Source organism: Platalea leucorodia (assembly GCF_965183815.1).
Source record: "Platalea leucorodia genome assembly, chromosome: 5".
Classification (NCBI taxonomy): Eukaryota; Metazoa; Chordata; class Aves; order Pelecaniformes; family Threskiornithidae; genus Platalea; species Platalea leucorodia.
In genome coordinates, this window is record NC_138827.1 from 10,267,435 (window position 1) to 10,291,421 (window position 23,987).

Genomic DNA, 23,987 nt, shown 5'->3' on the forward strand with positions numbered 1-23,987 from the left:
AGTTTAATAGATAAATCAGTAACTATGTGAAAGCATTCCTTCCTAATCTAGGTAAGACAGTTTTGGATGAAAGACATTTATAGAATTCTTATTTTCAATTATGAAGGGTTGAACTGTGGGGGCATAAGGTAGAAGAAAAGTGAAAGAAAAAGGTCTCTTTCCTTTCCTACCTTACAAATCCTGTGCAATCCCACAATAACGACATAACCCACACAGAAAGAGCTTGTTAGAGTAATCACCTATGGCAGGGGTATAGCTAGAATTCTGTCTCCCAGTATAACTGGTAGAGTTTGGTAGCAGGGACCAGAGGGGAAAATACAGGTGAATGGTGCACAGCACATCTCCAGCTCCCAGAGTTCCTCAAGGCAATGCAAATCTCATGAGTCAAAGCAAGTTGAAGAGATGACTTTGTGCTGGTGACTGGGATCATATTTACCAAGCTTGTACAACAGTGTCAAGCAAGTGCAATATGTTACAATGGCAAAAGCAGCTGTTAGCTATTCAGTGTAGTTATAAGTCATTGCTAGCAAAACGCACTTTTAGTGCACATGGCTGCAATCACACCAGAAGCACTTCACTAGTACAACACAACAGTACTCCAAGCATTCCTAGGGCAGGGGTAAGAAATACTGCATCATTACCACTGCCACTTGGATCAGGCTTTCTCTCTGGTTTAGTTCCCTTCATGACACAGATGCTCTCCATGACAAGCTTAACAGGACCAGGTGGATTCTGCATGGATTTCACAAGAGAGATGTCTGAAGGATTCAGGGTATCAAGAGCTGCAAGTGCCGCCTCCAAAGCTGGCATGGCCTCAGCAAGGTCTCCTTCACATTCATCCTGTTAAGACATTGGGCAGAAGCCTGTAAAACCTTCATACCATACCAGGTCTGCAACCTGATTACCCCACTCCAGCACAGCCTCAGAGAACCTTCTCTGCTTATAAGTACCTAATAAAAAAAATTCTTCACAACATTGTGTTTCTTGGAGAGAAAACTACTTTCACAATTTGTCTGCACAGTTTAAAGGGAAGGCTTGTAGAGAAATTAGTAACTTCCATAAGCTGAACTGATAGCTGAAAAAGCTAGACAAGCTTTCAAGATCAAAGTCTCTCTGGTCTGACAAGGAGAATTAAAATACAGGTTAGATACCGTTGTTCTTAGTTAAATCTTACAGCACTGATCATGTAAAAATATATAACTGTGTAGCTTAAATTCTTTATCAGGTACTCAGATCTCAGTAATTATCTATCACTGACATTTCCAACTAGTTACAAAAAAAAAAAAAATATTGAGGAATCCTGCAGCTTCCCACGGGAAATTCTCTGCTACAGACATCTGGCTATGGCAATACCTCTTAGGTTACGCCTAATAGGGCTCCATGCAGTGCTATGCCAAATTACCTCAGCTAACTCTAAATCAACTGTCTTTGGGCCTGGAACCAGTGTAACCTCATTACTCAATCTGTTGAGAAGGAGAATATATTAGCACAGAAATAAGAGCTATACAGCTTTTGGGATGTGAACTAGAAAGGGAAGCTATGCAGTACTGTGAGATACAGTCACACTCCCAACAGCCAAAATTTACCTTGTTTATATTGGGAACATCTCATTCATCATCTCATGCAACTTTGTTACTTTCAGAGCTTGGATCATACCATTAACACATCATCACAACTCCCGTTTATTTGGAAAGACTTGGAACCCATCATGCTCCAGGCTCAAGCCCTTGTACACTACCTTAATAGCTTTAGCAACAGCTGCTGCTTCATTAGCCTCTTTTTCATCTGCTGACACTAGTTCCTTCTTTGCATCTACTTCAGTTGTTTCCTTTTCAATCTGGATCATCATTTTGTCTGTTTCTGCAGAAGTTCGAATCAGTTCAGGCTGAAGGGCAGTCAGTTCTTTCTGCATTTCTGCAACCTGGTGAACATAACAGGAAATTAAGAAGTTTGCATAAACATTGCATGCATTTCACATCTTGATGTCTTAGGAAGAAAGGTCAGAAGACACTATAATAATACAATCTAAACAGGGACGTTTGATCTAAATAATCTCTAGCCTATTTTTACTAAGAGCTGTTTTATTTAACTGAATAGATTTTTTTTTAAAAGGTTTTTTTAACCATCCATGCAATACGCTTGCTTTTTTATGATCCACTTAATTTCAATAATGAGAAATAAATTGATTAATTGTATTTTTTTCCTCACAGTCAGTTTCAGTTTATGGAACCCCAAATAATCCTTTATTATCCACCTGTGCACAGGTGGATAACAAAATCCAAAAGAAACTTGGAAGGAAACACAGAATTGGTGGCAGCAACAGCTGCAAACTGGATGTTCTTCTTCATCCAGCAAGTATCTGCAAGCCCCTTTACTCTGCATCTTGGAAAGATCAATCCCTGGATCAAATGGGTTGAAAAAGGGGGTTATTTACCTTGAACCTGATCAATTTCCTACTGGGAATCTACTCAGGAATTAAAGTTTATTATTGTCTTAGAATATTCTTCAACTTCTCCCCTATTTTGAAAAGCATAATAGGTACTAGGATGCTGAGGCATCGATTCTCCATATGAGGTTTTGAAAAAATAATGAAATTTTAAGTTTATTTCTTCAATGTTTAATGAGTACCATCAATTTAATTTAGCTTTCTATTAAGTGCTATAATCTGAATTTACATACCACAACTTCTTAAAATGACTAAGCAGTAATCTAACTTTTCCTGCTGGCTTTCTATAGAAAATTATCAATAGCATCATGAATATAGTGAAGAGGGAATTTGATAAGTTTTATTTTTATAAGTTTTAATCAGCTTATACAGACCCCATACTAAAGTATGCATATGGCATATATTCCGTGTTTTCATCTGAAACTTACTTGTGAAGATGCAAAGTCAAGTTTTTGAAGTCCCATAAGATAACGAGTTCTCATCATGTCAACTTCTTGCCTTTTGCTATTCAGCAGAGTCTTAAAGGTAAGAATCAATTCTAGGTATGAAGTTGGTGTCACATAGTTGTGTCTTCGCAGCGTAGTGTAATAGCTGATGGAGAGATCTCTCACACTTTCTTGGAAATATTTGCACATTGACACAACCCTAGAGAAAATTTTTCCACATTACTATGGAAATACAAACTGTCTTTACGTTAATTATGAGGAAATTACTCTAAGCTTATGAAATTATATTAGTGTTAGTGAAGGCAGAATTGTTTTTTCCCCATTATAAGAAATATTTTAGACTCCTTTCTAATAGTGGCCTGATTTTCAGAAACATCAGATACATATATCTAGGTATTTTTGACTTGCACTGAAATCCCAGAGTTGGCTTAGCTTTGTCCATTTATAAGGACAGTTTCCAGATCAAGTATGTTGGGGGTGTGAAGGGGAGGGGAATGAACATTTGCTTCATATGTTTCTTGACAGATAAACTCATACTCTTTTCTAATGTCATCTTTGAGTTCAACATCCTCTAAAAACTTGTTAGCAACCATTTCCAAAGCATCTGTAGGCCAGGTTTGGAACCAGTCAATGGTGCAGCAGTTTATCAGTGAAGGGAACATCCGTAATCGATTCCGAAATGCATCTCCAATAGGACTCATGGCTAGAAAAAAAAAAAAAAAAAAATCACAATTGTTACCTAAATTTGTTTGCAGTTAGGAAGCAGAAAAAACTAAGCCTTAGAAAAAACATTCTAAGAAATAGCACATTGTATACAGACCTAAGACAATATGCAAATTTTTCTTCACCCTTTCAATAAAGAAATTGTACATAGCAAGGGGAGTGGCTTCAATTTTCTTGTTCTCCATCCTTGCTGCACCTTGCATTTTCTCAACAATTTCAGCTTTCTCATCTGTTGCAAAGGTATTAGGCACATCACCGGTATTTAAAAGCATGTTGATATCTTCTACAAATGCTTCATCCTTTATTTGATTATCACAGAACAAAAAGGACACATTCTTGTTACCAACACCTGCTTTCAGCATGACCCGTTTAACATCTTCTTTCCATTCATTGATTCCATAGGACTTCGTAATTTCAATTTGAAAGAGTTCAAAGGTATTCATGTAGGTGGCTAGCTTGGTAGCACTTTGTCGACCACTCCCGCCAACCCCCACCAACAACAGATGTCCATTATCCTGTTTCAGTACCCTGCATATCCTTGAGATATGCTCAATAGCAAACTTGAACATGACTAAGGACATTGGTGCTTTGCTGATATTGTTGTATTCCTCAAGGTAGTATTCCATCACAGTTGTCAGTTGCTTTAAGTCTGTGATTTCATCATACACTTTTACATTACTGTCCGGCTTCAAATAGTCTCCAAAGAACAGGCTGCGAATATTATCATCAGAGATTTCTCCAGTAGGTGAGAGATGACTCAGTAGCTAGAGAAAAGACAAGAATCAACAGATAATTCAAACTATTAGAGAATTATTTTCCTTAAAGTCATAATCATTCTTATCTACATAGTAATAATACTGTGGGAAGCACTGTTTTCCAGCTATTCTAGTTATTACCTTAGTCTGGGAAAAAAACCCAAAAACCCAAAAAAACACCCAAATGGGGAATATGCTGTAGGTTGACATGCAAGTTTCCACATATGCATACCTCACAGAAAGATTCTGTTGTCAAATATAGGACAAGTTCCCAAAAGTCTTCTCAGAAAAGTACCCACTACTCCCATTGGCTCATCCAAATATTAACTTAAGCAAAAGCCCAGATAAACATTGTGTAAGACATTTATTCCAGATAGTCCTCTGTACCAACACAGAATCCTTTTGGTTATGAATCATTCTGATATGAAGTAATTTGTATTAACTTGACTAAGAATATGTATAATATTCAATACTGAATAGGAGACCATCCATAATTTTTAAATGCACTGATTGAAATAATTCAGAAGGTGTCCAATACTCATGTAATGGCAATGTCTAAGTATTTCTGAAAATGCATCAGTCTCATTCTTGGTCCCAGCACATTACCCAAAAATACCTTATTAAAGCTCTGCTTGAAGCTGTTTGATGTTGTCTCTTGTACCATCTGAAAGAATACCTTCCTGTCCTCCTCATCAACTAAGCGATCATAAAAAACTCGGTAAACCTCATGAATCCAAAGTCTGATCAGTTTATCTCCATCCTGAAAATGTAAACACAAGAAAAAGTGTAAATATAGCTCAGACAGGATTTGTTTAAAAACAAAGGAATAGAAATGTCCATCTGGACCCTGCTATATCTTGTACTAAACTCAGTGGGAATCTTTCAATTCCAAGCCATTCAGCACATGGCTCAGCATCTGCTATCTTAACTGGCTTCCTCACCTAGTTACCATCTTGTCCTTCCTGCCAATACAAACTGGGACTTTTATGTCAAAGCATTTTTCTCTACTGTATCAAATCTCCCCACCCTTCCAACATAAAGTAAAGAATAAATCTTTCAAAGGTATGGCTCATGGGCTCTAGCCCAAGCCCTGCCCAAAACTGTTGCTGGCTAAGATCTCCCCTCAATAGCTTGTAGCTGTTTTCTTCTGTTTCTGCACTAAAAACATTCCCTCAACAGAAATAAAAATTTTAGTACTCCTTTAACCTGACATTTTACTGAAAATGGATGAAAAAAGTAGAAGGATGAAAATCATATATATCTATCACTATTCATTTATAGTTTGTGACAACAGGCAAACTTGGGGCTAAATTATTCAGTCTTGATCACTGATGAGCTTGCCATTTGTAAAAGAGAGATACTGAGTCTTTTCCCACTTTTTTTCTTTTGTATATTTAGTTTGCAAGTTCAAGAGAAGGGACTGTCTGACTTGATGTACAGGCCTTAACAGATGGGCCTTGGACTTCTGGGCCCAAATGTAACATATGTAAAGAATATTAACAAAAATGACAGCTGTCTCTTTCAGAGACAGACAGAAAATATATAGCAAGGTATTTAGGGACTATCCTGATTTTAAACCTTATAAATCTATTGAAATCACAGTTCATGTATTTTGAGATGTTTACTTACTGATATTATAAAAAGAATTTACTTTTTCCAGCAACATAATTAAACTACAACTTACTTGCAAATGAGTGTGTGGACAAAGCAGCACTCCTTTAATAACCCTGGAAAAATCCCGTAGATTAAAGACATAGTGGGATTTTGAAGGAGTTGGGAGAAAATTATCAACCGCCATTTTGTAAATCACCATTGTCGCTTGGACCATCATCTTACCCAGCCTTAAGAAGGAAGAGATACAATTTTAACTTCTGCAGATAAATCACAGTAGAAAAGATGACAAAGGTGTTACAGGAAATATATCACATTACCTTAGAAACACAGGCTCAAAGCCTTTGCTGAAGTGCCAATCAGCAACTGCAGTAAAAATATTGGTTAATATGTCATCATCAAAAGAACAAATAGATACAATATTCAAGTGCCGTGTGAAGCGTCCTGTAATACACACAAAAAGATGCAGAAAGATTTAGGAACATCCGAACATTTTTCCACCTTTCAGCTAGCATATTCTAGGATTGACTGTCACTCCAAAAACAATATTTGAATCTGGCTCTAGCTCCGTGATTTTGTTTCTGGCAAATTTCTGCCCCAGCAGTGATGCAAAAGAAATATAAACTGGTTTATATTTTGTATCAGTATTTCACTTAGAATAACTGGGTTTAGTATGAAAAACATGAATCTCCGTTACAACAAGGCCACTATTACCCAAATTTAAATTTCAGCTCACATTAGCCCTGTTGATTGTGATATGACACAGTAAAACTTCATAAAATCAAGGATCTTACCAGCTTTCATCTAAAAAAATTCAGTCTATACACTAGTAAATTTTACAAATTTATCTGTATCAGAATAGTTATTTTAATAAAGCCTCCTCAGCGTACATACAGTTATACCTGTATTAGAGTGTTTATATGAAGCAAAGTAGCATAAAGTGCCTTATAACGGTGTAGCTGTAGCTACATTGGGGCTTTTACTGATATAACTTTTTCATTAGAAAATATAACCTCCCTTACGTTGATATGACAGGAATCGTGTACTTGCAAGCAACATGCTTGTAAGTAAATGCAGGCAGCCTATCTTAGCAGCAGGACATACAATTTCAGAAGAGAACTGCCAGAAAGACTTGGCAAGAAGATGTATTCCCTCCCTTTTAAAAAGAGTAGAAAATGGAAAGAATGTGCAATTCTCTAATTTTAGAACTAATTTCATCATTCATAGTTTAATCAACATTAAAAACACTGTTTCTAATGTTGATTAAACTCTCCCTGGAAAAGGTACAGATTTGACCTTGAGCATACAGACTTCTATTTTGAGTGACCTAGCCAGTGAATGTATCCGTAAGTTTACAGGTAACAGACAAAGGTAGAATTTGTCATCAGCAAAATTGAACCTGCCTCTTAACTTCAGTCAATTAGATAACTACTTGCCATAGTAATATTTTTCCTACCTGTAATATCATTCCTGCCTCCCCCAGGTGGACCCATAGCTGAAACAAGCAGCACATCTATGATATTAATCTTGGATGTATCTTTCTTGTCATACCAGTGACCATGATCAATCCATTGTCTGAGAAGCTCAATAGGTGGCTGGGCTCCATACACCTCCTTTGCAGGCATGTTTAGGTCATCTGTGGGGAACACAGACATTGAATAAAAAAATCTCAGCATTTAGGAATTATAGTTTTCTCTCAAAGCTCAGAAGAAAAAATAACTGAACTAGAGGTAGAATAAGGCTGTGTCTTGTTATTCTTGCTTCCCATTAAACTAATCAGAATCAAATGGCATTATACTTCGCAGGCATACTTAGAGGTGACGGTTTAACTTAGTGTGGTTGGTGATTTTCTTTTATTTGGTGTCACACTGCAACACTATGAACTATTCTGACGACAACCACCACTTAAACAGTTAGAAATCTTTCAGCAGGGGGCAGTGCTAATCCTTCTTTGGATGCCTGAAAAAAACCAAAGAGAACTGAGGCAATCCAAAATTACTAGTCTCAGTGAATCACTTCCTTTGCCTAAAGCCAGAATTAAAATGATATAAAAACCCTGAAAAAACTGTCTTACCCACAAATATTATAGCTTTTTTCCCCGAAGGAGGTCCAAATAATCCTTTTCTTCTTCTGTCCAGCTTTGACATAATAATATCCTGGGTTTGGTTAGCAGAGGTCCTTGCAGAGAAGTTGATGAAGCTTGGGATGTATTTTTGCTTTGGAAGTTGTAGTAGAAAATTATTTGTTATAGCTGATTTTCCAGTGCCAGTGGGACCCACAAAAAGCAAAGGCACATTATGCTCCACATATATTTTAAGAAAAAACATTTGTCTGGCAGTTTCCACTGTTGGAATGATCATCTCAGATACCTGTTATGCAGGAAAGTAAAATAACACATGAAAATCAAACATCTAATACCTTAATCAACATGAATATTTGCAAGCAACTACAGGAAGCCTGTAGCACAAATGCATTTTTAAAAAATTCTTTTTTCTGAAAACCTAAGCTATAACAAGGTTCTGGTAGATAGTGTGGCCCCACTTCTTGTTCAGTGTTTATACAGTAAATAGCACAACTAGTATTATCTATATTATGGTTCATAGATACTGTATAAAGCTCGGAAGGAGAACTGCAAGGTTAAGTATGGCTTAATTCTGTTCCTCTACTGTGCAAAGGGAAAGGAACAGTGCTATGGAAATTTTTTTCTCTTCCTCATCTTCCCCTTATCACTAACAGCTGTGCACTAGATAGATATCAAGAAAATATTTTAGACAGCAGAATGAAATGTAATCTTACATCTCTCATGTACTTAGTAGACAGGACAGTTGCAATTACAATGGAATGAAAAGCTGAACAAACATCACTTAAGTTATCTTGAAATTTCATCTGCAGAATAGGTGCTTTTTGCAGATCTCTGCTGTGTTACACTTCCCTTGAGTTCACAGCTGCCATTAAAATGTGAGTGCCCCTGTTTGGATATGGAGGGGATCCAGGACTCTCAGTACTGCTCTGCATATCCCAAAGAAATAGTAAGTCTCTGCTTGCTTTCTCTGATTAGCTCATACTATAATATCATGATATCAACCACAGAAAAAAAAAAAAAAGAAGGAACGGGAATTCAGGCTCTGGCTTTTTCCTACCATGATTTCCCCAACATCAGATGCTATTACAGAGACAAAAGCAGAACCAAAAATTTTAACCACCAGCCAACCAATCTCAGGGATCCACGTTCACCTGCAGTGCTGAACTTTCAATGCTGATGATACTAGAATTAAGACATAAGCATGAAAAAAAGATCCTACAGAGATTAATGAAATGTTGCAGATCAAACATTAAACAGCCTAATGCAGTAGAATCAGAGCTAGCTAAGGTAATTGATATATACCTCTAAATCATTTAGTCAAGTAATTATTTTCTATAATGAAAGATATCAATGTGAACCTTAGCCCCTGGAGAGATAACTTGCTCTTCTTTTGTGATGTACTCTGTCCACATGTTCCAGTGCCCACTGCCATGCTTGTAAAAATAGAAGTCATAAACACTCCCTGTTAATTGAAAAGCAACATAGGAAAACCCACTGATTAAAGAATAAAAATAAACTTCAATAATTTTAGTGTGAGACGTTCAACACTGTGAGATAATGAAGGCTTTCTAGTACACGAGATACTCTCCTCCCAAACTGCCATTATAATCACAAAATTATTTTAGTTCGAATTCAGCTACATTGTTTGAGTACAGCATGAGGCATATGCTACTCTTGGCTAAAAGAGCCAGGAAAGAGCACCCAACTGTGCAGCCCAAGGCTTGGCAGATGGTGGCTCTGCTGCAGACTTAACATCTGCCAGGCATTCTATTCTCCCTTAAAGTGCTGAGTTTTCTTATTGCTTTATAAAAGGCCAGGCAAGTACAGTTATGAAGAAGCACCTTTTTCTGGGAAGATATTGTTTCTGGTAAGCTTCACACTTTTAGGGCGTGGGTTTTCATCATCCATTCCCAGCAGCAAGTTGCGGTAAAACAAATCAAATTTCTTTCTGCTGTCTGCATCAATGATCCCACCAACTGTCCAAACCAAAGAAAAAAGGAAAAGCCCCTGCAGCCACAAGATGATCTGCTGACTAGACATGCTTTCCTTCTCCTCTTCCTCGGATTGCTTTATTTCATCTAAAACATATATTTTGAATTTAGTTAAATGCCAGTAATTACCATAAATCCCAATTCAAAATGCATTTTTGCAAAAGTACTCTGAGACAAACTTAGAGCATTGTCTTCAGTGGAACAAAGCCAATCTACAGAGTAAGGATCTTGTCTGTGTAAAATTCTGTTTACAAATAAAAATAAATGAGAAGAAAAAAATATTTACAAAGGGTCCTAATTCTTTTCTTTGGATGCTAGCAAACAGCAAGCAAGAGTATATGGAATACACTCACAAGATCACGTTCAGTTTTGTAATGACAGCAGTGTCCAAATGTGAAAGCTCTGTATGCTAGTCAAAGCACTATTATTAACACTGGTCAGTGAGAAAGGACTTGTGTCGTATGATCTCAACAGTAAAGGAATTCCTTTGGTATTTCCTTGCCTCCGATAACATGCATCTTGTTATGGGACACGGTAGGAAAAAAAAAGAAATATTGAAATAAAAAGAATAAGGCTTAGGGTACTTACCAAGCAGACAAGTGAAGAGTTTCATCAAGCTATAACTCAGATGAATAGAGGATGTTTGTACAATGGCTTTGCAATGAAGGTGAATAAACTGTAAACAGGGCTGGACAAGCCACATAAACATGTCATTGACCTGCCAGGAGAAAAGGAAATGGCTTTCAAACAATGCAGGAGTTGCCACGTTTCCCACCGCCCCTCAATTCTCTCTCAATAAAACATAAGGCACCAAAATTCTCCAAGTTAGCAGAGGGAAGATCAGGAAGGGACCTCCGTGAGGCAGTACTTAAGTGATCACAAAGTCACATTGTCAATATCTGATAGTGAACACAAGTTGCTTCCGCCACAGAGCATTTCTCAGGCTAAACTATAGATGTCTTAGACAGAAAAAGGATGAGTTAAAAACATTTTGAGTCTTCCAGTATTTCCCACATTGCATTTCTAGTACTCATGGCATCTCCAGCTCTCATGTACTTTCCTTGCAACAAGATTTGACATTCATCACTGCAAAATAATTTCCAACAGTCTCTAGGAGATCTAGGACCCTCTAAATGATCAAAGTACTTCAAAAAGTTTGATTCTGCATGCCAGCCTTCAAGTTGGCAAACTGTGAACATCACCTTAATCTTCTAAATTAGACCTACGTAAAAAAATTAAGTCTCGCACCAGCTCTCGGTGTTCTTCCTGCAGTTTTGGAGGCAGTGTATTCATGTAGGAATCCTTCAGTGGCTTCCAACCTAACTGTTGTGGGTCCATATAGATCATACCACACCTGGGAAGAAGAAACAACTATGTTACAGGAATAGATGTGCAACGTGGGACAGTTCAAGTTCAAATACTTTCATATTACCTGCTGACAGTTGCTGGAGATGCCTCCTCTAAGTCTGCTGGCTCAAAGATTAAACTCATTTTTGAATTCATCTGAATTATTTCACCACTCATTAAGCATAGCTAGAAGAAAAGCATCACGTAAACATGATGTAGTCATGTCAGTGCTGATCATCCAGTCAAAGCAATGCCTGTCATAAAAATCACTGAACATTCTACTTAGTGTCACTCCTCATAACACATGAGATTTTCTGACCTTCTCAACTTTTCCGCATATTACTGTAATGCCTTGCAGAGACACAGAGAACAATGCTCTATCTTTAAATAACTCTGCAAGGAAAAGCAGTTATGACCTGCAGCTTTTTTTTGGTTAATTTATTCACTAAGTAATTTAAGCAAGTTAAATTTCCAGTTACAGAACTGAGTTTAGGTATTTCAGTTTCCTAAATGGGTCAATAAAAAAGCCTCAGTGAGCAACCTCATTTCAATAAAGTAGGAGCAAGACAAGGCTTCTAGGGAGAAGTAACAGCTTAATATCATCTACTAAACCAACTCATATCATTGGGGAAAAAAAGCAATGCTTTTAAGCACATCAGTTTTCCTGAGTCTCACACCTCATTTGACTACCATGGTAACAATACTGCTACTACTAAAATAAAGTATGTATGTTCAAGGACAAGGTTACCGGCAAAAATTAGGCTACCTTTTTATTATCATCCAGCACAGTGTTCATGTTCTCTATCCAAACTGCATCCACTGGGCCATCAAAAATAATCCACTTCCGATCATCTGTGGTAGAAGATGCTTGTTCCCTGAAGGCATTTGCAAGAACACCATCTGTCCACTCATGGCTTACAGGATCAAAACTGCCATACAACTGTCCCATAGTAATTGCTTTGGGATTAATAACTTTGTATTCAACAGCAAATTCATCCATGGATTTTGCTGTGTAAAAAGACAAATAAATGACCTTAAGAATTTGATAGGTTAGTTTCATTCAACAACTGAAATACAGAACAAGAAGATTCCTGAGGATCCTACTTTAGCTGCCCAAGGCAAAAAAAACCCAGACATTTGGCAGCTAGGTAGCAGTAAATAAGAACTTCCATTACTTGTACAAGGTAAGTACAAAGTCCTATGTGCAAAAGCACATGAAAAAAAAGAAAAAGCAGAGCAGAACAGATTTTATATGTTTATGAGAGCTACTTACAATCTCCCTATCAGAGTGAGTTTTTTTCAAGAGTATTATGCACAAATTCAAGGCTTAATAAAATTCATAAAAGCATAAACACATCAGTGTGTTTCACTATTCCAGTAAATGCAGACAAAAATACTTCCAGACAAATATACCAGACAAAAATAGTTCAATGAATAGAAACCTTCCAGATGAGAAACCAGAATATAGGACAATTAACAACCTGCGCATACATCTGCAAAGGAAAAACATTAGTCATAGAATTAACTTAATTTAACGAGAAGTTAGTGGCTGAACAATGTTACCTGCACACAAATCGCCAAGAGCTCCAGCTAGCACTTTGTATGCACAGGTCTTCCCACTCAAAGGATCTCCAACAATCATGAAACCATGGCGCACCAGCATCATTTCGTATATCTGTATCAGTGACAAGAGACTGACTCTTTAACATAGCACAAAAGCAAGCATTATGTGTATGAAACTAGAGCTCTCTCTTCTGCACTCAGATGTGACAGGACAAAGTATCAGCCAAATATCTGCACTCTATTAAGGCTGACCAAAGCATTAACCCAAATCAGAAGGCAGTCATATTATTATGGCAATTCTCACTGATACAATTTAAGAAGTCATCGCCTCCAGATATCCTCCCTTTTTCCTTGCTAAATGTCATCCCTCAGCGGTAACAGCATCATTGTACAGGGTGTGAGTGCACTAACCAGACACTACAGATCACAGCCCAGTGTAAAAGCCTAAACTGAAATCAATGGTTACCAATGAAGCTAACACAAAGGGATTGAAACTACAGTTCTGAGGATCTGTAATATGACTGGTCCCACAGAGGCTGACTTTGGACTGCAAGACTGGTAACTTCTTCAGTCACCCCACAAGATCTTGCCAGAACACAAGTCAAAGCCTTCAAACAGAACACCTTCAAATAGACCTGTAAGAAGAACCCTTAAGAAGATTTTTTTTTAATCTCAGGTTAAGGCTGATATTTTCTGGTTTAGCTTAAATTCCTAACCAGCTTATGCTGCTCCTATTTAAATGAAAGATAAAGCATGGTTTGCAAAGCAGCATAAGCCAAGTCTGAACATAAGCCATAAAGTCTGAACTGCTGTCGGAGGGGCCCCTCATGATCCTGCCCCAGGCCACGCATTTTTGACCTAGCCATTGCACTGTCACTAGGCTGCACTACTCACAAGAAAAAAAAAAGGTAAGCATTCTTTAAAAGGTCACTAATACTAGTAAATGGGAGACAATGGGAACACAGAGCTGGAGGTAAAGCATAAGCAAGAGTGAGAAATGTTACCTCTTTCAAGACTTCTCAAGGAGACTGTGAGTAGAACTGGGAACAGGGCCTGACTCCCAGTCCAGAGTTCTATTCACTACGCTACACCACCTCAGCTAGTAATAGATTCAGTTCAATTTTCTATCCTGAACCATAAGACCTATGATGTGGCTGCACACATTAGCTACTTCACAGGCTGGCTGAATTAAAAAATCACTATGAGCAAAGCAGGCTTTTACTCCATGATTTTTACTCAGTAAAAATAGGTTGTTTGTTAATGTTCTATTAATTGATGACGGAAACAATTAGTTATTCATTCATGACACAGACAGCGAATGAAGAGTGTTTCTGCTCTCATACTTTTCTTCCCCAGAAGTAAGTATGTGAAAATAAACCTGAATAATTTTTCCAATGAACCATGGAACTGGTTGAAGATCCATTTTTTTTATATTTTCAGTTAGTGCCTTGACAAACAGGTCATAGTCTGGTGTAGGAAGAACCACTCCAGGAAACAGGTCAGATATGATGCCCTGTTAAGGAAAGACAGAATAGAACAGTATTTAAACACAGATTACAAAAAGGGAAAATTCCCAACACATAAAAATCTACAAGTAAAACAATATTCATACAAATAACAGGAGCTTAAGAGGAAATGTCCTCAGCTGGACAAAACTAACTTCTAGGCAAACTGTAGCCATGAAAGTATTCTGTATGCATGAGAGAAATGAGTGCCTGCACTTTTCATACACACACAGTTATTGTAAAAGGAAGCTTAACCTTCTGCAAATTTGCCCCAGAAAGTATCACAGGAAAGGATGTGAAAGTGGTTGAAAGAATTTTAGTGATTTAATAGATATGTGTTCTGAAATTTCAGAGCAATGATTCTGTGTGTGCTTGTACCCTAGCTTTTAGGTCTTTAATATTGATTGCTTTTGAGCTTAACATAGTCTTTATATTCTATTAAAGCATCATGCCAACAGAAACTTCATCGTTTTCATTCTGACTTCAAATTTCTAATTGGTCATAATTTAGTTGTCCACATCTCTTTGGCAGCACAAAGCCAGAATGTGAACTTCAAAGAATGGTTTCCATGAATGAAACAGCAAAAATGACTTTTAGCAAGATATCATATAAAAACATTTTATAGAATAACCTAAAACGCACCACTGAAAGTTTGTTTTTCAGAATAATACTAACAGAACCAAAGAGTGCATCCAGATCAGTGGACTGAAATAACTCTACACTAATATGGCAGCATCTAGGCCAAACTGTTCTAAATTAAGATAATGGCCTGTTTCTGTAGGTTCTTATAATGGACCTCATCATCACAAAACTTAAACACACTGGCCTGATAGCTTACCTGAAACAATGGCACATCCTGCGCCAAGAATTTGGCCAAGTTAACATCCAGCAAAGCCCGAAGTAACAATACGCTTTCATTTTCAGTTGGGTACTTCAGTTTTAAGTTTCCTGCTGCTGTCAGGACAGATTTAACAGCACGCATTCCATAATCATAGTGATGCTGAGATGACAGCTGCTCAGAGCACAAACGGTAAGTGGCAACAATTTTCTGGGCAAGGCTGTGGATATTAAAATATCACATGTAGAATGAAAATATCTCACCATGCAAGGAAAATGATTTAAGTACCTATATACCCAAAGTAACTGTAGTGATTATCAGACATATCAGCTGATAAGATGGCTCAAAACCCAGGAAGCAGAACTGCAGATTATGCCATGCCAGAGAATGTGTGTGCCATTTAGGAATTCTGTTTGGTATCATGATACATTTTCCAAATGATCCTGTGTAGAGGTGCATGTCTGTCAACATGAGGTGGTAAATGAGAATTGAGGATAAAGCAGGAGATTAAAAAGTACTTTCTGGAGAAACGGAACATGGACAGCCTTCAAGAATGTGCCTCAAACACACATATATGCCCTATAGAGGAACGAGGTATATCAGACTCAACTGAGGTGGAAAATTCAGCATGTCTTACCTCCGAGAGTCCAAAAATCCCATTGAATAAAGTGAAATTTCTCCAATCAAAGCATAATCTGGAACCATCATGGCAACTGTTCGGAACAGTGCCTGTAAGAAAAAAAGATATAAGCTTAGACTATGGAATACGGTAATAGCTTGCGCTTGTTTTGTAAGAACAGTATCTCTCCATAAATTCATGAACTTCTATACTCTCTATTCTATTTTCATTACTTTAGGAATCATCTGAAATAGATGAGATTGCATTAGAATTGTTACTAGAACTGTGATCTTATCAAGAGGTTCAAGAGGTCTGTGCTAAGCACTGTAGGAATAAATGTTCAGAGAGAGTAACAATCCTAAAGAACTATTAATGGAGGAAAATGGAGGTGTCATTCATCTCACTTTCATAATAGACAAACTAGCACATGGTGTGTGGTTAATATCTTGTAAAAGGTCATGCAAAATATTGTGGCTAGGAAAAGAACTAGGACCATATAAGTCTCTCTGCAGTGTCTCAGCAACTTGCAAAGTTATAATAAATTTAAATTGGGATTTGGATAGCCAAGTCATTGTAAATGAGGAGAATTTCCACTTAAAGAGAGCACAGTTAAAGCTGTGAACTGGTATCAGTATGATTAGACTAAGACCTTTCATCTGTGCATTTTGTACAATCCTAAACACTTACGAAAGCTTAGCAAAAAGCACAGCAGAATACACTTGAATGGGTTATCAGTGTATTATTTGATTGCTGCCTTCCTTTTCTTATTACAATAGACCAGAAGTTGCAAATTCTGCTTAATTTTTACAAGAAATCAGGATTCCAGATTTACCTTCAGATTATCAGGCAGCTCTGCCCGTCCAGCATACCCAGGATTCATTGTGATAAACACAGCACAAGCAGGATTAAGAGAGATCTCTGTCCCTTCAAAGATGAATGTTTTGAGTTTGCGAATAATAGCTTGCTGTATGCTAAGTATTTGTTGGGCAACTACAGATAATACTTCAACCTAATACGGACAGAACAGATTGGAAAACATAAGACACTTGGAGACAATATAAAATGGTTTTGTTTCTATATTTTGATGGCTATATCTGCATTCCTCCAGGTGAAAATCACCCTGTGTCTGATAACTGAGCCTAAATATTAGCTGTCTATTGAAGTGATCCTCTTAAAGTTAGTGCCACCATCCCCTATTCAACCAATGTACACAGATCAACAGAGGCCTCCAAAGGGAAATATAATCTGCTGAATGTAGACATCCAAGTTAAGTGGACAGGAACTCCCTCTGGAGGCCTCCAAAAGCACTTCCCTTTCACCTCAGACGATGTAAAAAATTTAGGCTTTTCAGAAAGACTGATTCACTCAATGCCCCAAATTGAGGGCAAACGTAAAGAATGGGTATGGCAGCCTAGGGCCAGTCTTCAGTGCTTTAAAGTTTCAAGGTAACAGAATATCGGAAAATGAGAATGCTAACACTTGAATTAATTAAAAACCAAGTTACAGCAGACAAATGGAGAAATTCAGGTGTTAAGGATACTTAAACATACAAAATAGATCTTCATGGAATTTCCACATTTACTAGTACATGCTTAAATCGAACTCCATCAAAATAACAATAAAACTTTTCCAAAGTCATTAGTTAGCAAATTAAAAAAAAAAAAATCAACAACAAAAACAAACCCAAAAAAATCAGAGTAAGACCAAGGAGGGGATTAGATGCATCTGGTTACACAGCTAGTTAACCAGGTCACTCAGGCAGTGACACTCAGCTAGTCATTGCAGGAATTCCTCCAATGGGATTTGTCTGTTTTGTGCTGAACATAGATAAATGCAGCCCCACAGCCGTAGCTTGATTTCTCAAGGAGGAGAGAAGGACAGTTCTCTGCCAACAAATGAGTGTCACATACAAAAGAGGAAATTGTACAGGAACATTTTTTTTCAGCTAAAATAACCCAGAACACAAGACTTCTGCAACACAGCAGAGGTAGGCAGGTGCGCCTACAGCAGGCAGCTGAGTACCTATTTCTGTGTCACTGATTATCGAAATGAAGAGGCTATACCACAAATAAAAGTAGAAAATTGGCAATAATGCTCTCATGTCTAAATTGAAAACTTCTCATGTCTTAAATTAAAACTTTAGCACTTTGTCTGAGTTAAAATGTTACCTCGATTCTATTGAACTCGTCAAAGCAGGACCATGCACCAGATTGTGCCAGCCCCTTAAAGAACTTGCCCATTGCCTTGTAGTCGAGACCATCGGAGCAATTAAAGACCACACACTACAACAAAAACACAGAGAGAACATCTTTCAGTATTAACATAAAGTCCACTATAAAATTCTTAGCATCTAAAATGGGAAGGGATTATTATTGCTAATTTTGGATTATAACACTAGGATGCCATATAGACACAGTGCTAAATGTGTAATTCTTACCAGCTATTTCTGTGAATAAAGAATAGGTACAGATCAAGCAGTACTTGCTTAAGAATGGCATTTCAGGAACTATCCACATATCCAAACACAAACAATACAAAGAAACAAAGTTTGTATTTTCGTACCTGCTTAGCTAGTGCTTTTGCTAGATCTTTTGTTGTTTCTGTTTTGCCAGTCCCAGCAGGTCCTTCTGGAGCACCACCAAGATTTAATTTCAAGGCACCCATTAATGTCCTACATAAACAAGAACACAGGCATTAGAAACAGTAATCTTTAATGGCAGATTGTTTCTGAAGGGATGGATAAGCATTTCCCTATACAGATTCCCCTGGAAACAAGTTACTCGTTCCCTGCTGACTTTGCAGCTTGCCCTAAAAAACCAGTATTGGCTCATAACTGATTCCCAATTGTGGAAGCTCATGTTCACCCACTTGGCCTACAAGGAATGTCAAGGCTTTTTATTTCTTGCATCCACCCTGTATATCCTCAATTACATAAGCAAATGCACAGTGCCGTAACCAAAACGGCAGAGTTTGCAAAAACACACATTTTCATCAAGTGGCACTCCTCATGACAAGAACTTGAAGCTGGCTTTATAAATGAAGTCGATCTTTAGAAATGGCTGAGAAAGCATAAAGGTTGTTTCATAAACCTGGGTATCACATTGCTCTCCAAGTGATTTTCATACTAAAAATGAGATCCCTGTTAACACTGGAGTGATCCGATTATTTTACAAAAGCCTCATTCAAAGGCTTTGCCACCAAAACCAGTTGTTAAGTTGTGCTGAATAGAGTCTGCTTGCTCATTGCTTGCACTGAAACTACATCTGGCACAGCTGACTGCATAGTCTTAGTTTAGATTGAGATAATGACAATAACCCCAGTTTACAGCTAAATCACCAGCCACATGGCTCTTTCAACACCACTGTGAATGCCAGAAGATTAAGCATTTGCCAACATAGGCATTAACATAGGCACTTTACTACAAGTGCCTTCTACACGATGAGGAGTTCACAGCCCAGTGCTGAAGTAAAATCTTTACATCCTCACCATATATTTGCCTGGAGATACTATAAAGAAAGTTCTTTAAACCTTAGACCTAAAATTACCTGCTGAGATAACCTGTGTCTCCAGGGTTCACCAAATGCCCTTGAACGCTTCACCCTTGGGGGATGAAGTATTTCCATATCAACCTCTTGCAAGCGAGTAGAGGAACAGGAAGCTAACTGCATACCTATACGAAGGGCTCTATAATGACTTCATTTATTTTACAGGCAGGCATACCCTACCTGTATGTCTTATTTCAAAGAAATGAATTGACCAGTGCTACTGTAGAATTCTTTACAGTTCCAGTACCATGAGCTGCCAGCTTTAGTCACAAGCACATTCTTGGATACTACAGAGACTATCACTCTACTGGTGTAGAAACCTATACATTGTAAATATCTTACCATATTTGGGCAAAGAAGATATATAAGATTTGCCTCCAAAACCTGCAGGAAAATCTTAGCTGCTGAGGTTCCTGCTATTATTAACTATAACAAATGAAAATAAATATAGATCAATCAAAAAAATAAGAACATTATTCATAGACAAGATGACTTTACCTATAACATCGATCTGTTAGTGGGGTTATAACCAGACGTAGAGAATTGCCCAGATACTCATAACCATATTTGGCTTCTGTTGTAATCATTCGCACTATTACATCCTTCTCTTCCCAGTAGTATCTCAGCTGAGAAATCCACTGGAAGTCATTCAGATCTGTGATTTTGTCTTCAACCAATTTTGCAACCACATCGCGAGCTGCAGAGTAAGAGACTAAGATTTAGAAAAATCTAAAATACTTCTACTATGTTAGTTTACTTAAAATAATAATGTATAAGTAAACTAACAGTTACTTATAGCTATGTAAGAGTAAATCAACATTTAGAGTAGTAGACTGGCTTTCATGTTAGAAAGGAATCTGCATCTGTTTTGCATAGGGAATCAGCTTAATTTGATCTAGATTCCAGCACCTGTTCTAAGTAGATGGGAGATAGTCCATTTGCCCAAAGACACTGTGCAATAACTCTGTAAAGGTTGTTTAAAGTCAGAGAAAGCATTTTAGCTGCCTCTTTCAAACAGTTCACCTAACTAACGATAGCAGTACTGCCCCAGATGTAACAAGAGTAGCAGCAACTGCAGATTTACCATGCACATCAATGACAGTAAGAGCTCCAAGTGTCAGCCGGGCTCCACTGGACAGCTTTCCTCTCACTAACTCAACAATGTCCCCAATTTGTAGATTGCTCTTCTCCAAGAAATCCTGTCACAGAAGCAGAACACAGGCATTAACATAATGCTGTAGCTAGCAGTTCCTAAGCTCCCATAGGTGCCATCATTGGAGACAGCCATAACAATGGAAGTCCTGGCACTACACAAACATTCGTATATTGGCATTTTATTTTACTATGAATGCTTCAAAAACCTTTATGGCCTGAAAATAGTGTAAGCAGAAGTCTGTCTTTCTAATGGAAATGACAAAATTCTATGATAGGAGATGAGCAGATTCTCTCTGTTGGGTAAATTTGGATTAGATTTCTTCTGTAAATTAGTAGTAAATTTAATAAAAGTAATAGAAATCTAAGATTCTCCTAACTTTGCTATAAACATTTTAAATTATTTTCTCATTATTAAATGAGAAAGTTTAATGAAATGAAAGATTAATGAAGTTTTCATTAATGACCCAGACAGCAGGACAGAGTGCACCCTCAGCAAGTCTGCAGATGACACAAAACTGAGAGGAGTGGTTGATAGGCCAGATGGGTGTGCTGCCATTCAGAGGGACCTCAACACACTGGAGAAACAGGCAGACAGGAACCTCGTGAAGTTCAACAAAGGGGAAAGTCCTGTCTCTGGGAAGGAACATCCCTGTGTGCCAGCACACGCTGGTGGCCAACCAGCTGGAAAGCAGCTCTGCAGAACAGGACCTGGATGCTGGTGGACACCAAGCTGAACATAAGCCATCAATGGGCCCTTGAGGCAAAGAAGAGCAACAGCACCCTTGGCTGCATTAGGAGGAACATTACCAGCAGGTCAAGGGAGCTGATCCTTCCTCTCTAGTCAGCACTGCTGACACCACATCGGGAGTGCTGTGTCAGTTTTCGGCTCCCCCACAGAAGGCAGGCATGGGCATACTGGAGCAAGTCCATTAGCAACCTGATTTAGTTGGCCTTGCTTTAAACAGGGGTTAGACTACTTGATGTCCAGAGGTCCCTCATATTCTGTGATTCACTGTTCTGTTATTCCTTCTCATTTTTCTTAACCTATGGATTGTTCAGGATATTTTCTTTGAAAGCAATAAATATTTACAGTTCTGACTGTTCTGACTGGATATGTGGAATAAGACCTTCAACTGGTATTAAACAACCCAGGCAAGTTAAACCTAAGATATTCAGTAAGGATACAGAAACAAAGAGCTAACATTAAAATTTAGTATTTGGTGTAAAGTTTATTAAAACTTCACTATTTCCACATTTAAAAAACAGCCCAAACACTCTGTTGACAGAATTAATCCCCAAATAAATCCCCATCCACCTAGCTCAATTAAGATCAGACAAGTGCCCACTGAATTAATCAGAAATTATTCCCATTACTTGAGCATGCATTTGATTAGCCTCAATGAATTGATACTTAAAACTGTTGTGATGACAGAAGTGCTACAAACATATAAGGAAAGTCTCTTCTATGAAATAACAAACTTGGCTGCTGCACCTTTATCACCAGGAGAATCTGGCAATAACCAGACAAATAACTGCGCCATTGTCTAAGGAGAGACTTCTGCCTGCACGTTTCCCTGGGGCTTCACATGTAAAGACAGGAGTTCAAAATAAAAATACATAGTGTTTAACAACAGTCTATCACTTCTTGTTTGGTACTTTTATTTACACCAGTATCACTTGTAAAAAAAAGTAATAATTATCTTCAGTGGGACTTCTCCTGATACACATCAAAGTAAATGAGAACAAGCCCTTGCTAAGACACAAGAAAAAAAGGAAATAGATAATAAAGCACACTGCATGAGTAAACTATAACATGTTGTTGACTGAGGATCTTTGCTGGAAGGAGTTTTTTATTACTAAGCACTAAACTCTGATTAATTAATAGAAAGGTAGAAGAAAATCTTACTAGTAAAGTTCCTTTCCTTATAGCCTCAGACACTTCTTCTGTCCAGTAAATGGATGAAACGCAAATAACCACCTGTCCAGGCCACTGAAGTACCCATGTTTTTCGAGGAACCTTAAACAAAAAGATCCATTGCAGACTCAGAAAGGCATATAAACACATTAGATTATGGCATTGATAACAATTACTTTCCCCAAATTTCTTTTGTCTCATGCTGTAAATAAATGAGAATCAGCATGGAAAGCTTTGATACTTTTTCTTCAGGAAATTCCGAATTAAAGCTTCAAACTGGTACTACTGAACAAGGAGAGCTGGATTACACTTAGCTTCAAACATGTTTCCCTGGTCAAGAATTTGAGCAACCTGTTCACGTACATTTGCTTGTGAAATCTATTTTATACTATAATTCAGGAACAATTACCTTGATGTAATCTCTTATGCCATCTTGAAGAACTTGTCTTACACTGGCCAGCATCATTTCCTCTACTTGCAAAAGCCATTTTTCTACCATGCCCTTCAAACAAGAAAAACAGTTCAGAGTCAATACATATTTCCTGATTATATTCCTCTTAAAAGGCAAATCCTTTGAAATGTGTTAGGCTTAAATATGCTGTTTTCTGATCTAGATGTGGTACATAGGAGAAAAAAAGGTTAAAACTTCCCAAATTCTGACAGCCACTACTGCAGTTTAACACTGTCTGAAGGTGGGTAAATCAAGCTAACTCTAAAGACAATCCAGCTGAAGAAACAGCTGGATATGTTTCATATAAGCGTAAACGAAAAAATGCAGATCACAGCTTGCATGATCGGGGCATGTTTTATTCCTGGAGGATTAAGGGAAACAAGGGTATCTGTAACTTGCAACATGCCCCACCTTTCATTTCTTTTTGATTACCATACAGCAATTCAGCTCCATACCTTCACATTCAGAATGGCAGAAAAAGCTGGAACTGAGATACTTTTCAAAACTTATAAACTTGAAGACCATAACAGTGGAATTGTGCTGACCTAAGGTTAATTTAAACGATCTTGTAGTTATCTTATACTCACAGTGTACCATGACACCTTAAAGTTCAATTTTTATTGTGAATCACCACTAGTTTTAGCAACAGCCAAAACAGTGTGAGTTACTCCTTGCATATACCAATGAGAGGCATTAGTAGTGTGGGAGTAGAGTAATGGAGATCCTGTAGTTTAAGCTCGATCATGTCTTCCCTTTGTCTTCCTGCCATTCTCTACACTGGCCCTGCTCCTCTCCTGCTTTCTACAGCCACTGAATAACGCAGGTCTAATAAACCTAATAGAACAGTATTCAAATGGTACTCTTGCCCTCGTAGGACCTTGTGTGCAAAGAAGGCAGACTGTTTCTTTACTTGCCTAGACACTACTATTTCTACTCAGCCCTCTTGAACTAATGCTCTGACTATTCACTGCCAGTCATTCATCTTTTCCCTCAT

At 37.8% G+C, this 23,987-nt stretch overlaps 1 protein-coding gene across 1 annotated transcript in view; it reads right to left on the minus strand.

Moving 5' to 3' along the window:
* Positions 1-23,987, minus strand: part of DNAH3 (dynein axonemal heavy chain 3) — a gene marked incomplete at its 5' end in the record, with an annotated part of 63,573 nt that overhangs the window by 13,316 nt on the left and 26,270 nt on the right. Inside the window, 27 exons of the mRNA XM_082312476.1 lie at positions 642-840; positions 1,739-1,921; positions 2,875-3,091; positions 3,430-3,595; positions 3,713-4,379; positions 4,987-5,130; positions 6,055-6,211; positions 6,302-6,425; positions 7,438-7,617; positions 8,056-8,350; positions 9,423-9,526; positions 9,906-10,142; positions 10,644-10,773; positions 11,304-11,409; positions 11,488-11,588; positions 12,169-12,410; positions 12,966-13,077; positions 14,344-14,478; positions 15,309-15,528; positions 15,946-16,037; positions 16,760-16,936; positions 18,096-18,209; positions 18,490-18,598; positions 19,971-20,169; positions 20,557-20,671; positions 22,534-22,644; positions 22,952-23,044. Of these exons, the coding sequence (XP_082168602.1) occupies positions 642-840; positions 1,739-1,921; positions 2,875-3,091; positions 3,430-3,595; positions 3,713-4,379; positions 4,987-5,130; positions 6,055-6,211; positions 6,302-6,425; positions 7,438-7,617; positions 8,056-8,350; positions 9,423-9,526; positions 9,906-10,142; positions 10,644-10,773; positions 11,304-11,409; positions 11,488-11,588; positions 12,169-12,410; positions 12,966-13,077; positions 14,344-14,478; positions 15,309-15,528; positions 15,946-16,037; positions 16,760-16,936; positions 18,096-18,209; positions 18,490-18,598; positions 19,971-20,169; positions 20,557-20,671; positions 22,534-22,644; positions 22,952-23,044 (4,729 nt within the window). The remainder of the gene's footprint in view (positions 1-641; positions 841-1,738; positions 1,922-2,874; positions 3,092-3,429; positions 3,596-3,712; positions 4,380-4,986; positions 5,131-6,054; positions 6,212-6,301; positions 6,426-7,437; positions 7,618-8,055; positions 8,351-9,422; positions 9,527-9,905; positions 10,143-10,643; positions 10,774-11,303; positions 11,410-11,487; positions 11,589-12,168; positions 12,411-12,965; positions 13,078-14,343; positions 14,479-15,308; positions 15,529-15,945; positions 16,038-16,759; positions 16,937-18,095; positions 18,210-18,489; positions 18,599-19,970; positions 20,170-20,556; positions 20,672-22,533; positions 22,645-22,951; positions 23,045-23,987) is intronic.